General features: G+C 36.4%; 1 protein-coding gene across 4 annotated transcripts in view; it reads left to right on the top strand.

Annotated features, from left to right (window-relative positions):
• The first annotated feature begins 648 nt into the window (after nucleotides 1-648).
• The window catches only part of diaph2 (diaphanous-related formin 2), a 457,445-nt gene continuing 441,766 nt past the window's right edge, over nucleotides 649-16,327 (top strand). For all 4 annotated transcript variants that reach the window (XM_032554339.1, XM_032554341.1, XM_032554338.1 and 1 more), the window contains exons 1-2: nucleotides 649-697; nucleotides 1,137-1,629. In XM_032554339.1, coding sequence (XP_032410230.1) covers nucleotides 1,546-1,629 — 84 coding nt within the window. In that variant the 5' untranslated portion in view covers nucleotides 649-697; nucleotides 1,137-1,545. The remainder of the gene's footprint in view (nucleotides 698-1,136; nucleotides 1,630-16,327) is intronic.

The following is a 16,327-nucleotide window of genomic DNA, read 5'->3' as shown; positions in this document are numbered from 1 at the left end:
TAAATAAATAAATAAATAAATAAATGTTATATTCTAGTCAAGATCCTAGAAGATTTACTGCCAGTTATTAACATGGATGCTAGCAGTTGTTGCCACGAACAATTATACTTATTAGGCACTTACTTTATTTTTCCATATGGGACAAGAACCTCTCAAAAAAGAAAATCTAAATAAAAAATTTATCTAGAAGGGAGTAAATTATTATTGTCAAATCTGAATTTAAATAAAATGGTAATTTTTTTTTCAGCTGTAAATGTTGAGACATTTCTCAACATATACAACACAGTGGGGGCAATTTGGCACCAGACACCCAAACCTATTATAAATATATTAAAGAGCTAATTTTTTCTGTAAATCACGTGGACACAGTTTGTAATAGTTCTACTGATGTCGCTTCCACAGAAGCGATTTACATGTGTATTATTATAACACAGGTGAACAGTAAGCCATACAAGCCTTTACTCTCGTCCCTGATCTAATCTTACAACTGATTCCCTTCCTCCTGCTGTGTGAAATCACACACTGACCTCTCTTCCATCACAGTCTCCGCCCATTCGACGCCACGCCGACCTTACAACTGTCAACCCATCTAGCCAATGAGAATTCAGTTTCCCATTTATGGCATGCCTCATTGTCCAATCACATGTCGTAAGAGGCGGGCGCGTTGTAGGCCTGGTTTTTAGGTTTGGTTGCTGAGGTAAGCTCCCGTTTGAAATTTCTGACTTTTCTTTCACAATATTTTTATTCCCCATTGTGTTTTTGTGTAGACTATCGCTATATACGGCTGTGTGATGTTTCAGTTAAAATAAAGTGTGTTTGCCGGGTAACAGTCGCTCAGAGCTTGATCGGTGAAGCGCTGCAAAGTATCTCAAGCATAGAGAACAACGGTGATTTTTCAACTATGACAACCGTTTATTGATTCTGATCAATGGCTGTATCACATCTAAAAATGTTGAAACGTATAAAAGCAGCTGTGTCTGGATTATCACCTCTATACAAACAAGTTCTCTCATTGTAAGTTCATATTAGAAATAGACATTTGCTTTGTTGGTCAGTGTATGAACAAGCTGCTTTTATTTTTCTATTGTTCACATTAATATAGCTAACTCTGACAGGTTTGTTTACATATGTTTTAGCCCGGCTGTTGGTGGCTCTCTGCATGCTGACAAGGAAGAAACACGTGTGAACAAAAACCTAACGTCCACCCCAGTCTGAGAGAGTAATTATCTGTTGTTTGCACAATGTTGCGCTACTTTCAGAGTGCCAATACACCCTGCTGTTTGAGGTGACTTAACTGCCGATCAGAGGAGACCACACACAACCACACCTCTTCTACAAGCAGACTTCTCTACCGGATGGTTTTGGATACTATGTGGAAGCGGAGAACTTTTTACGTTTGGCATTTTTAAACGGGATGGATTTTGAGAACACATAACTTGGATATACGTTTTGTATTTTTGCTGTTGGGATTTTTTCCCCCCCTTTAAGTGGAGTTCATCAAGTTTGAAGCTTGCTTCTGGAAGGGAACTGACTTCAAGAACTAAAATGGACCAAGCCAGCGGTGGGGAGGATCCCAACAAGCCCTCTAAAAAGAAGTCCAGTGAGGATGAGGGTAAAAACAAAAAGCTGGTGGGTATTAAGTAGATCACATTTGTTGCATGAAATTTCAATTTAGAGCAAGTTGCAGAAAGTTAAAGCATCTGTAGAGATACAGAACACTCTGTCAACGCACAACATCAGGCTAAAGGTATCGATGAGTTATTATTATTTAATGTATCCCCTACAGAGTGGCTATAATAGCAGTCAGAGTTTAGCAAATCAGATACTGTTATGCTGAGTGCTTCAATTTTCAAGGCACTAAGTAGATCATGTGATCATCTTATCAATGCTTTTCCTGAAAGTTTTTTTTTTTTCTGAAGAGTGCTCTTGTTGTGACAGCTGGACCTGTATGCGCTCACATGTTCATACAGACCTTGTTACTGGATTACTTATTGCGCTGGGCGATGCACGTGGTTATTGTGGGGCTTTTATTAACCCTGTGAGTGTGTGTGATTGATAAAGGGTGACCTTAGTCAGCTTGAGGGCAGTGTCTGTCAGATAACAACTGTAAACTTCGGTTGGCATTGGTTCATTTCTGGCTTCCACATCTGCTCGGCCTAGTGAAGTAATGTAGATATAGAGAGAAGTGTGCATATTTGAAAAGGAGTCCAACCTGAGTCTGACATTAGTGGTTCACTGGTGTTATCAAGCAGTTCCTTTCTGTCAGTAGATGTGGTTATAGTTGAGGGTTTTGTTATCGGTACTTTGCAAAGTTTGCATTTTTCAATATGATAACCAAGCTTGTGGTGCAGGACATTAACAACAAAAGTAGAAATGGAATACATTCCACTTACATGTCACTTTAGAGTCAAAAATGTAAATGGGTTTTATTTTTATACTGTTTAAAAGACTAACGCAAAGTAGTGAATTCTTGTGAAGTAGGAAGGCTGGTGTCCAGCAACTTTTAGATATGACTCTACTTCAAAACAGCCAAGTCAAATTATTAGGTCATTAGTACAAATCTGGAGAACTTGACTGCAAACTGAGGAGGTAATTTGGCCATTTCAATCAGGGACACATCTAAAAATTGTATTTCACTGGTGGAGTTGAAGACCCCTGTTTTACAATATAGCTCAAAATCAGAAAGATTGCATTAAAAGCAATTCTGAACATAAGGTTTCAAAACTTACCACATATTTTTAATTTGATATATGTCTGGAGTTTGACTGGGGCATTCTAACCCATAAATATGCTTCTATCTGAATCATTACATTGGAGCTCTGTGTTGTTGTCGTACTGGAAGGCGAATCTTTGCCCTAATCTCAAGTATTTCGTGGCCTCGGATTGTCCTGTTTTCAGCGCCATTTAATGCTGATAAGCTTTCTTGTTCCCGTCAAGGAAAAAATATTCCCACACCATAATGCTGCCACCCCAAAACGTTTCACTGTGAGGAATGTTATTTTTTTGGTGCTGTGCAATGTTAGCTTTCCACCAAACATCCATAGTGGCCAATAGATTTTATTTAGTTTTTTCAATTGATTAAATCAACTTCCACGTGTTTTCAAACTTTTCCACAGCAATATCTTTGAGTTGACTGGTGTTCTCCTTGGTCTTCTTGATGCTGTTAATGTGAAAAAAGTTCAAGGCATATGAATACTTTTGCAAGGCAATGTAATAGGAGTTAGTTAGTGTCAGGATGATCTAAAACCAACAGTTACCACATCAAAGACAGTGTTGAGCACACTGTTCAGCTCTGCTCTTTGTAGATGTCGAAACTACTGTTGGTGGGTAATTGCATGATTAAAGACAAAAAGCTTCCCATAGTGTTCTGGTTTTCTCACTAGGAGTTGGAGCGTGAAGTTGAGGAAAATCTGACTGCAGCTGAGTGACATCAGTTCTTAGCTGCCAATAGCAAAGCAGAGCATGTGCTAAAATAATGTTTTCTGCTTCAGTACATCTTAAAATAGATTTGCTTATACATGAGTTTTTATTTCCCGAATATTTTCCTGTGTTCAGTAACTTTTGTTTTCTAAATAGCGAACAAATTGCATAGCTTTCTATCAGTTCTGAGAAGCACCACCTCTTTATGTAATTTGCTACAATTTTATCAACAATTTTGCATTCAGGCCATCAGATAGGAATCCTCTGTCAACTTTGAAGTAATCTGATTGTTTAGCTAGCAATAATTATTGTTTATGACTGCATTAAGCCTTTATTTATGTGGGAAAGTTCTTTTGCATCAACTCCATGTCAGACGCTGATCCCAATGCATTTCAATGTCTGCTGGTAGCACACTGTGGACTGCATTGCAGTGTGTGGACTGATGCTAAAGTCTCCTCTGTGGAAGCAGAGCAGGGATTCAACTTCTATAGCAAAATTATAATTGTCTCAGAAGTTGTCTGAAGGAGTCAGTCAAGCAAAATCTAATGGCGCTTGCTTATGCTGCAGTCTCCATTGATTCATCTGATCATGCACAAACATCCAGTCTGGATCCACGCCTAGACTGAGTTCATTCAAGGATGCAGTGGGTCAACTGAGGTCATTTTCAGTGTTTTGACATGGATTTCTTTGTAATTTGACAATTCATAAGTACATCAGAGCATAAAGGCCTTTATAGATACAAGACAAAAATAACATGGTCTTGGAGGAGTAAATTTCTGTCAGAACAAATGCATTTCTAGATTAATTTCACATATTTGCAAGTAAAAATAGAATATTTTCTAATATAATGTAAACAGCTGTGAAATTTGTTTTGTAATTATTCAGTTTGTTCAAGAGTTTTCTTCTCCTTGTTCCATTTTCAAGTCAAAAGTATGTGTTTGTGACTCAATGACACTTGTTAAGTCAGGTGAGTAAATTTGTGAAATGTAGATTTGCAAGGGAAAATTTGCAGTAAGCTAAAGATCTGTGAGGGAAAAAAACACTTCAATTAATTAGACAAAAACTCTGAATTTATCTAAGATAATTCAAGAAGTTGAATTACAAAGTCAAAAATTTGTGGTAAAAATGTCAAAATTCCTCTAAGTATTAAGTAGTAAATATAGGAGATTTGCTTAATTTCATATGTATTTCTAATTTTAATATGTCAGAAAATCTTAGTCCCAATACTAAACACTAATAACTGCCTGTTTTCATAGGTCAAACACCAAATATACCTTAACATGCAGTAATGTATACACTGTGGAAACCATCTTTGTAGTACCACAGAAGCTAACACCCACAGTCTTCCTTATTTCCTATCTTAGGATACAGCCAATCAGCACGAAGGAAAAGGAATGGTGCTCCTGGATTGGCTGTGTTAAATAGCAACGCCCCATCTGCAAATAGATGATAATTCCACAGAAAAAATCCATGAATACTGTATCACAAATCTGGTCTCAGTTTGCTGAACCTAGTATTCCCAAGATGCTCTTTGTTGGAGTTGTCTTAACAGTGAGATTGTCCTGCTGCTATAAAAGTCCTTGTTTGACTCCTTCACAATAAAAAACAAACAAACCAAAAAACAATGTATTTTTCAGGATTATATTAATCTGAGGATTACAGGGCGGTGCTTGTTTTAGTTTTGGAGTTGACTGCACCCGATATAGTCACTCTATTATAATTGTTCCTTGATAATCCTTTACAATCAGTCACAAATCTGTTTTGTTCCTCTTTTTTAAGTGTTGTGGCCTAAGTATCTTCAAAAAGAACAACTGAATAGATGAATCTTACCCTTACTGGCTCACTGTATTTGTAATTTTTAAAGATCTTTCTACATATTTTATTTTTGCATGTACAATAACTAGATCTGGTCATTAAGGTCTGACCAGTCAAGCTGAAATCTGTCTACTTGTACTAGAATCATCCAGGATTCATGTCAGTGCAAGGTCTGAACAGGCTTGTAGAGCGACTAACTGATTAAAAGTGGCCAGGATTCTTGTGGAGATGCATTTATGCACCATGTGTGAAAACACTCAGAGTACCCATTGGTAAATGGATCACATCATATGTGTGATAAGACCACAGTGAAAAGGGCAGCACTACCACATGACTCAGTCTGGGAATTTATGAACATCTTGACTGTTAACTTCTACTCCTTTAATGTGGTGTTTTCAGCTTGCAGTAAATGGTTTGCAGGCGCAAAGTCGAGACAAAGTTTGGCGATAAGACGTGCCAGACAGGAAATCCCAGACTGGACTGAAGTTGCATATTCTCCCAGAGCTAGGGTGGTGCTTCAGGAAACTGTGATGACTTCACCACCTAATATCACGTCTGAGGAGCTTGTGTAAGACGAGCAGTTTTGGTTTCTGAAGGCAGTCTCATGGCCAGGCATGTTCCCTGTTGCTCAATCTTCCTCCAGTCTAAAGTATAGCTGTTTGCAGAAATCTCAACAGAGCTCTGAATCGAGGGAGGAAGTGATTATTCATCTTTGGGAGGAGCCTTGATTTGATCTCTTCTGTTTATTCCCACGACAAGTCACCTATTTTTTGCACCATAGTTTGGTTGTAAACATGTAAAACTCATGAAACAAACATTTAAATGTAACAGATTTTAATGGTTTCACATGTAGTAACACAGGTAAGTAGTTTAGTCTGATAAAATAACTCAAGATGTTACCAAAAGATTTGGGGTTAAATACTTAAAATGTCATGCAGATTCAAGAATAGGCTAATGTCCATCATCACACACTCATTTCTGCCTAAAGCAAAGTTAAAATCGGGCTTTAAGGGAGAAGCTCTGAGAACTGAGTGTTTATTCAACAGGTTTCTGTGCAGGATTACATCATTTGGATTACGAGGCCCCATGTTGCAGAGACTCTGCCAAGGACAATCACATAACTCTTCAGTGTTTTGAGAGAAACTCATTGCAAAACCTGCCAGTTTTCTGAAGCTGTTTGTTTCCATACTGTTATTGAAGTGATAACATGGCACCGTGCCATTCATTGGAGCAGGAAAATGGAATGAGATCTTTAAAAGGAATTTAGTTGTGCTTGTTTGGCAAGAAGGGAGAAATATGTCCTCTGTGCATACCAGAGTAAAAGATGACCTCAGAGTGCAAATTGAGAAAGGGATACCTCCCACTCTCTTAAAAAGAAAAAAAAACAAAAAAACAATTGGGCTGTATATTTTTTGTTGGATCATGCATACCTTTAACCTACAACATCAGTGAAGAAAACAGGCATTGGAGCCAGTCTTATGAGTTTTAGATAGCTTAGATAAAACAATGACGATGACTTTTCACAGCTTGTCAAATCTGGTCTCAAATCTCACAACTTCTGTCTCTGCTTAGGCATGAATACATTTTCTGTGTTAATATAAAGAGCATTAGTATATTCAGAAATGTTCTCTTATAAAAATGCATTTATATTCCAACAAATCATTTATTAATTAAACTGATAAATATCATTTATGTGAACACACTTTAAAACGTTTATTAAATCTCAGTTTTTACATAAATAAAATTAACCTGTTTTGCATGCAGTTGTGTATTTTGGATTGTACACAGTAAAAGTTCCTTAAACCTTCCCATATTTTGTAACAATAGAACTAACTTCAATGTATCTGATTTTAATCTTATGTGATCGATCAACCTTGATGCTCAGTGCAACTAGCTTCAGAAGTCATCTGGATTGTAAATGGTTATTTTCAAGACCAGACTTTAAATTTCACATGATTCAATCTTACCAAACTCCAGCTATTTTACATAGAAGACTTGGGGAATTTTCAGTCTGTAGGTGTGTCAGGGATTTGCACAGACCAGCCAGAGAGAAGAGACACTGAAAACTTTCAAAACTAATTCCCAATTTATTTGCAAAAAATGTAAAAAAAAAAAAATATATATATATATCAATCAATCAATCAATCAAATTTTATTTGTATAGCACATTTCAGCAGCAAGGCATTTCAAAGTGCTTTACATCAAGTAACATCAATAAATTTGTAATTGATTACATTTCAAATACAATTCTAAACAGGTGGGTTTTTAGTTGAGATTTAAAAGAAGTCAGTGTTTCAGCTGTTTTACAGTTTTCTGGAAGTTTGTTCCAAATTTGTGGTGCATAGATGCTGAAAGCTGCTTCTCCTCGTTTGGTTCTGGTTCTGGGGATGCAGAGCAGACCAGAACCGGAAGACCTGAGAGGTCTGGAAGGTTGATACAATAAAAGCATATCTTTAATGTATTGTGGTGCTAAGCCGTTCAGTGATTTATAAACTAACAACAGTATTTTAAAGTCTATTCTTTGAGCTACAGGGAGCCAGTGGAGGGACTTTAAAACTGGTGTTATGTGCTCTATCTTCCTGGTTTTAGTGAGAACGCGAGCAGCAGCATTCTGGATCAGCTGCAGCTGTTTGATTGATTTGTTGGACAGACCTGTGAAGACGCTGTTGCAATAATCAATACGACTGAAGATGAACGCATGGATGAGTTTCTCTAGATCTGGCTGAGACATTAGTCCTTTAATCCTGGAAATGTTCTTCAGGTGATAGAAGGCCGACTTTGTAACTGTCTTTATGTGGCTCTGGAGGTTCAGGTCAGAGTCCATCACTACTCCCAGGTTTCGGGCCTGATCGCTGGTTTTCAGTTGTAATAACTGAAGCTGTGCATTGACTCTAGATCGTTCCTCTTTAGGTCCAAAAATAACTTCAGTTTTGTTTCTGTTCAGCTGGAGAAAGTTTTGGCACATCCACACATTTATCTGTTCTAAGCATCTGTTCAGTGATTGGATGGGCTCTGAGTCACCTGGTGACATCGTAATGTAGAGCTGTGTGTCATCTGCATAGTTATGGTAGCTAATATTATTTCCTGTTATAACCTGAGCTAGTGGGAGCATATAAATATTGAATAAGAGGGGTCCTAGGATTGAACCTTGGGGTACCCCACATGTGACCTTTGACCTCTTTGATGAAAAGTTTTCAATTGAAACAAAGAAATCCCTGTTCTTTATGTAGGATTCAAACCAGTTAAGCACTGGACCGGAGAGTCCGACCCAACTCTCCAGTCGATTCAGTAATATGTCATGGTCAACAGTGTCAAAAGCTGCACTGAGGTCCAACAGAACCAGCACTGTGGTTCTGCCACAGTCCGTATTTATATGGATGTATATATATACATATATATATATGGGGCCCAAAAGTCAACATAACAGACTTGAACTTGTGTTGTAACACACAAAAGTCAAGCACAAACTGAACTGATGATCAAAATATGAGGGAAACTTAAACAGTGGCTGATCAGACCACGGCTGACACACAATGGTTAGTAAACTAACATACAAACTTAACAGATAAACAAACCAGCCAAACTTTGTGCTGCAAAGGTTTGTAGCTACAATGTGACAAAATATGGAAAAGCTTAGGTTGTGACTATTTTTGCAAGCCATTGCAGGTTTCTACATAAGAAATGCAGAATTGCACTTTAAAGCAATGTTTTTGATATGCAAATTAGCCATGTGATCAATTTGTTCATGATGAATCATGTGGAGCTTTCCATTTGGCAGAGCATGCTGACTAGTAAAAGGTGCAAACACAACTGAGAAATTCCTGACATACTCTATCATGTTACAAGCCTTGCGGTAAAACTGATAGCTGTGTCTGTTTGTGGATAGTTTGTGGCGGCCATCTGTGACAAGTACATATTTCAACAATGTGTATCTCTTCAACACTGATTAGTCAGTCTTTTCTTCTGTAGGGCTTTTGAATAAAGTTTAAATATGTTGAGAATTAATGGGATAGTTGGCCAGTGGTGCTTTTTGGAGTCATGCTTATCAAAATTGAACAACCTGTTGATGTGAGATCCAAGATTAAATTACTTTGCAGTGAAATTTAATGACACGCACATTTTCATTCTTTTTTTTAACCATAGGACAAGGACTATGGAAACTAAAAACTACTTATAAAAATTCTGAGATGAAGCCAGAATTCTGAGGTGTTTTTCCCAGAATTTGGAGAGTCCTGATGTTTTTTTGAGTTCTAACTTCAGTCTGGGAATTCTGATGTTTTTTTCTTCAGAATTCTGACATGATTTTTTTAGAATTTGGAATTTATTCTCACAAATCTGAAATTTTTTCTCAGTTCTGGCGGTTTTTTTTTTTGACATTCATGCAGATTGGCACAAAGGAGCAGCCAACTTTATTGACAGCGATGTGAGTTGAGCAGGTGAACTAACTTTCTGAGGAACTTGTTGGATTTAAGTGATACTTTTTTTTTGTGGTGTATTTTTGTTTCAGTGGCCGTAATCCTCTTCCATAAATTATCTTCTTATAATATTGAGAGTATTTAAGGAATGTTCAAATGAGAATCCTACAGTTTCATCTGATTGGTTTAAACATGTCTTTAGTTCTCTGTTGCTGAACCTATATTCCAAACTTTACTCAAAGTCAGATCATACTTGTTTGTAACTCTGGACTCAATGTAACATTCTAAATGTGAAAAAATAAGAAAACATTGCTGCTAACAAGAAAACTGATAGCTAATCAAGCTACATCTAGAACTCCAGAAAAGCATATGCGGGTTTCTGCTAGAATGCTTTCAAATCCCCCAGCACGACTGGAAAAACGTGCTGTGGGGATGTGGCTGCAGAAATTTAACTTTGGGAGATGAGCAAGATCCATAAAAGCAGAACAAAAACACGTCTCACTATTTGAGGAACAAAAAGGCAAATAGGAGATTTGTTACAGAAATGCAAGCTGTATTGACAAAGCTGTGCCATCAGGAGTAGTGATATAACAGTTTTGTTATGTTTTGTGTTTTTATTAGAGATAAGTTGTGAACAAAAGTGCTTCAGTAAACTTGATGCTTGTGTTTTTTAACTTCTGTGCCCTGGACCCCTCTGCCCTGCTTGATTCAGATGTGTCTCTGCTCCAACGCAGCTGACTTCAGTGATTGAATCAGTTCCTCAGCATGACATCAAGTTCAGCAGAAAGCTGCTAATTAACCATCAGCTAATATCAGGTGTGATGAAGCAGGTCGGCATTAAAACATGCAGGGCAGTGGGCTCTGAGGAACAGCTACGGAATGCTGGAACAGAAAGTTTCAGTAGGCGTCTGAGAAAAGAAAGTTACTACATATGAAAGATTTGTTTTAGGTATCTGAAATTGTTTGAACTCCTGCTTTACTATTAGTAATTTTATAGTCTAGTAGAACTTATATGTCAAAGGGCACATTATTGTCATTATTATAATCCAATCAAAAGTACACTGATTACAAAAAACCCCTGATATGTTCTGCTTGTACGGCTGTATGTCTTCTTTAAACAGCTATTTAGATTTGATCACATTTACCAAAATGAAATAAAACAGAGAAGTAAGGTTCAGGCTTTATTACAATCTGATTTCCAAATAAATCGGGCAAGAAGTTCAAGCAGAGTAATAACAAATAAACAAACAAACAAACAAAAAAAAAATTTGCATTGACCAGATGGGACAAGCAGGAATTGATACAGCAAATCTTTTATTTTTTTATGGCAGTGATAAACAATTGGTGTTAAATGATTGATATCCTTAATACTGAGGATTTTCTTTACTTTTTGTTTCTTTTCTACATTAGAAAAGAAACAATTTTTCAGTCCATGTGGATGATGAGAAGCGGTGTAATGAAATGACCTTGAAAATTACATATTAGGATTTTCTCAATTGAAACTGAATGTATACTGTAATATAGAAATGCAGGATATGATTATTTCTTTGTTGCAGTTCATAGAAAACTATGCTCTTAAGTTATACTCTCTTTTCTGCAGAAATACTCCCTTCTCTTAGTCTCTCTGAAACAAAGGACAGTCTGATGTTTTAGTCACTTTGTGCTGCTTTAAAGGACATATATATTATTTTCCTCTTCAGTTATATTCAGCCTCAGAGCTCACCACAGTTATCAGTTTCCATGTCTGAACTTGAGAAATATGTAAAAAGAAGAAGGAAAAAAAAGAAGTTTAGTTCTGTTGCTTGTAGACCTAACAAACTGGCACCACTTATAGGAAGCACATGATTGTGCAATTCTTACTTCTTTTTAACAGGCTTAATGCTGGACGTTATGATTGGGAGGAAAGTTAAAAGACTCAAAAAAACATCTATAGCTAGACATCAAGAGAAAATGCTAAAACTTTCTGTATAGCAGAAGGATGATCTGTTATGTTTTCTTTCTTCAGTTTTGGGTTGAATTTTCCCTTAAAAATAATGTTTACACCACATAATCTGAGTTGAATAAAGTGTTTCTGATGGAAAGTCCAATAAGCAACCACACATCAAATAATAATAAAAAAAAGAAAGTTTTTTTTTTTTTTTTTCAAATGATCTGTTCTCGTTTGTTTTTTATTTTGTTAAAACCCACTGAAAATGAAAAGATTATTGCATTTCACATTTCATTCTTTCAATGAAAGACCTTTTCTGGTTCAATGGTATAAAAATATACAGCATGCTCTTTAAAAAACACATTCTGTAAAATAAAAACAAACAAAATCTCTGTAAACTAAGCCAAAATACACGTCTTGCAGCGCAAAAGCTAAACATAGGTCTTTGTCATTGCTCTATGGGGGAGCTGGAAATCCATGTGTGCCACAGAGAACCTTTAAATTATATATTTAGATTAAGCTATTAATGATATGATTGGCAAGTATTGCAATAGTTCAGTTTTGTGCAGCAATTTAAGTTAAACGCATTAAACTCTGGGAATGTTCTGCTCAGTTCAGCAGCTTTATCGGATTTATCAAATATGTTAGAAATTATAGTTCCAGTTTTGAAGAACAGAAAGTTAAATAAATTACTCTTTTGAGACCTACTCAAACATCTTTCATCAAGCAAAGATTTGCAAAGAGTTGAGATAAAATCAAAAATATGAAACTGCCATTTTTAAGTTGGAATAAAGTGAACAAGGCAGGGAGTTATCTTTAGCTTGGGACAGTTTTGACAGTATCACATTGTGAATCATGTTCATGTGGCATTTGAAGATTTTTAGCACTTTGATTTATGACTTCCAGAGAAGCCTAAGGGAATTATTTTAAGTTTTGCTAGCATGCGGGTAGCAGAAGTTGTCAACTTATTGTAGATTTCATGCTGCTCTTTCTTGCCTCAGTCCTGTTTGGCTGGTCTTGTGATGCAGTCAAGCTTTCCATGTAGCAGTTTTGCCCTTTATTTTGTGCTGGTTTGTAAACACAAGGACAATAGTGTTGGGCCGACGTGTGAAAACCAGCAGGAAGTTGACCACATTTCAATGTTGTAATGGCATTCAGGAAGTGGGAGACAGGAAGTGGCTCAGAATGCTTCAGTAGCACAGCAGAGCCAAATTCATTGGTTGGATGTAACTCTGGAATAAGCGTAGTGTGTATAGATCACTGGGTGGGACAGAAGACAAAAAGGATATTTAATAATCTACTGAAGATAATAGCTGTACATCAGAACAGAAATGTTTGTTTTTATGTTGCAGGAAGTGAATCATACTTTCATCATGGCTATAGTTGCACTGAGCGGTTTGATGATTAATGACTGAAGGATGACTGAAGTTGCTGTAGTTAGATGCTCACCAGGATGAACGTGTTTTCCCATCTGTCACTTATATCAAAATAGTGCTGCAGGGGACATTTTTCCACTCCTAAAATAATTATGTTTTTTAATAGTCACAAGCTTTACTTAAAAATCTATGGTCAAAACCAGCTTTCTTGATAGTTGTGAGTCTGTTTTTCACCCTAGTTTTGAAATTACAGGTCTGAGTCACACAGTGTGACATGATTATAGACTGATACAGTTGCTTCTCAGTAAATTACAATTTAATCAAGAAGCGACTTCTTTTCAGTTATTCAATTTGAACACATGGCGCGATATATTTAAAGCATTTATTTCTGTTTATTCTAATGATTATGACAGATCATAACGACTCAAATACAGTCTCCCAGAGCAATAAAAATGATTTTTTTTATTACAGAGAAATTATGCTAGGGCCTATTAATCAAGGGGTAGACTTCTGGCTTTACAGTTGTCTGCTGGTCAGTCAAGAAGGGTAAACAACAAAATATATAGCCACAAAAGTCTCAGAGAAACTGCAGCTGGAGTCGGTGTCCTCACCCAGACGTATCCAGCACAAGGGGTGCAGCTGTTACATTCCTCATGTCAGGCTTCTGCTAATCCAGAGACAGCATCAGAAGTGTCTTAGCTACAAGAAAAAGGAGTGGACTGTTGCTCTGTGGTCCAAAGTCCTCTTTTTGGAATTTATATGAAAGCAATGATTGCATTTCATATGAGTATCAAGATCACAGAGTTTCTAGACTCTTTGGGAAGAGTGAAGTGTCTCAGAAGTAAAGCTTTATGAAGCCCGGTGTGAGGCTTCCACAGCCAGTGATGTTTTGGAGAGCCATGGCATTGCTGACTAAGGAAAGACTAAGACACTCAATAGAGTAATGAGGGTTTTGCTATCATCATTGAATCTGAATCTTTGAATTGAATTCCTGAAATCAACTTTTTGATATTCTTATTTTTTTTGAGATAATGAAAACTATTAAAAGTTTTAAATATGATTATTTTATTTATTTACCCAGGATCTCTCACTGAGATTAAAAATCTCCTTTACAAGAGTGCCCTGGGCTATGCAGAGGAAACCCTCTGGGGTGCCTTTAGACATTTTCCACCTTTATACATTTTAAATACGCCATTTGATTCTAGTTAAATATCATAAAACCTCTCCAGCTCTTGTTCTTCAAGAACCCTTTAAAACCAACACCTCAATCTTTAAAAATTTGTCAAAGATCTTTAATAAGTAACCATGTTTTAAAATCTTGTAATAGCAATAAACTTTACTAGAATGTTAACTTTCATTGGTAATGTCACATGTATCTCAAATACCTGGGATAATCTTTAGAACCTCATTGACTGAAACCGTTGTAAGGTAGGTATATCACAGGAACTGTTCAGTCAGTTTGTAGGGTTTTACTTGTCAGTAATTTGTAAAAATTAATTGGCAATATATTAGTTTTATCAATCTGTAAAGTGCAAATCACTCTGTGTTTAATGTTGGCCAGTTTAGAAAGACTTTTTGAAATCTCTGCTGTATTTTAATGGCTCCATATCGGTTCTACTGAGAGTAACGCACCATTAGGACGTTTCTTTCATCAAAAACAGGGATGACCCGAAGGCAGTTCTGTGCTTTCCCGTTTCTCATGCAGTCACATGGTTGGGTCATCCAGTGTGAAGTCATTCAGATTTTAGCTGCTGTGGCTTCTATATACTTCCTCTTTTCAGAAGTTTCCATTTTAAGAAGCCGTAAACAATGTCTGTGTCTTTTCTGAACAAGACTCAACGACCCGTAACTTTTTTAAGTATTAGCTGGTAATAAAAACTGTAGGGCACTTTTTGTTACTAATTTACTGATGTCTACAAAGTTTTAGACAATATTATCTGATTTTGTGATGTTTTGGTTCTAAAGGCAAAATCCTTAGGCCAAATTAGTTTGGCTTTTTGTTGTATTTTCAAAACTGATTCTCTGTTACTGTTCTTTTATTGTATCTGCTGCTTTTTATTGTGCTTCAATATATCTATAGCCTTTCTTTACTCTTTATGTTATTCAGATCTATTTCCTGTAGATCGAACTGCTGGTATTTGTGAGGGCTAGGGACCAGAGCTGCCCAAGAAAAGCTAAACTCTATGCATATTTTGAAAGACTAATATACAATATCCAGACGGTCTCTTTCTTTGGTTAGATTATTTTTTCAGAATTGGCTGATCCAAATGAGGATCACATTGAAAGTAAAATGCAACAAATTGTAATTGTGCAGCTGTCAGATTAAATGCAATTTCATACAGTACGAATTGGCAAAGAAGCAAACTGTAGACAAAATCATGCTTTGCATTTTTATTTTATGTCCATGAACTTAACCTTTGCATATTGAATTATTTCTGTAAATTGTACATTGATTAGATGAATTAGAAGATAAACACAATCACACAAATGTGAAGATATGGTGTTTAATTTAATGTTGTTATTTTCCACAGACTTTAGTATACAATGGCAAAAGAAACCAGGTGATGCTTGCAGATATTTATTGGACTTACTGTATCACATTTCCTGCCTGTAGACTAAGTAAATTCTTTTTCATTGGGTATCGGAGATAAAAAGCTGATCTCCAAGTTAGTCTGTCACATCTTTCTTCAGTTCTTTTGAAGACCTAAATACACCAAATGATAAGAAACTGTGTTTGACATGTTCATTTAGAGTCTGAAGACTAACTCCTTTCTAATTTGCTTTTCCAAACGGCTAATAAGAGTGAATGTTTAATGGACAGCTCTAATTCCAACCCAACAGGTTGAATCAGGGTCTGACAGTGTAAAAAGTGCAAACCAGAAAGACTCAGTTTGGCACTTACAGTTGTCTGTATTCATGCCCAAAATGTCGGAAGGTGTTTGTTCACATGTGGAGCACATTTGGAGGCTGTAATTACATGTTGACAACAGTTATTAGACATTTTAATGAGTTTATTCTGATCTGATTTGGTTACACAGAGGGAATTCTGTGCAGCTTGATGCCACTCCCTCAAATTGCTCATATTAGAAGGATTACTGTTCATATTAATTGATTACACAAAGATAATTTGGGTAATTGGAAAAAGAAGCCCTCTAATTCCTGAACTAGATTGACCTTTGGTGTATTTAGTTAAATGAAAGCTTCATGTTTCTTCTACACTTAATGGAATCAATATAGTAACTTTGGATAAATTATAGTAAATAAATTGATGCAACGTGCCTTTTTTTCATAAACACCTGCAGTAGGTGCTCTTTTGGTTAAATACTGAGCAAATTAAGTCCGAGACCCTTTAAATAGTAATTTATGAACTTCTC

Source organism: Xiphophorus hellerii, chromosome 23 (genome assembly GCF_003331165.1).
Source record: "Xiphophorus hellerii strain 12219 chromosome 23, Xiphophorus_hellerii-4.1, whole genome shotgun sequence".
NCBI lineage: Eukaryota > Metazoa > Chordata > Actinopteri > Cyprinodontiformes > Poeciliidae > Xiphophorus > Xiphophorus hellerii.
Note: the sequence above shows the minus strand (reverse complement) of the source record. Positions and strands in the feature narration are given on the sequence as shown.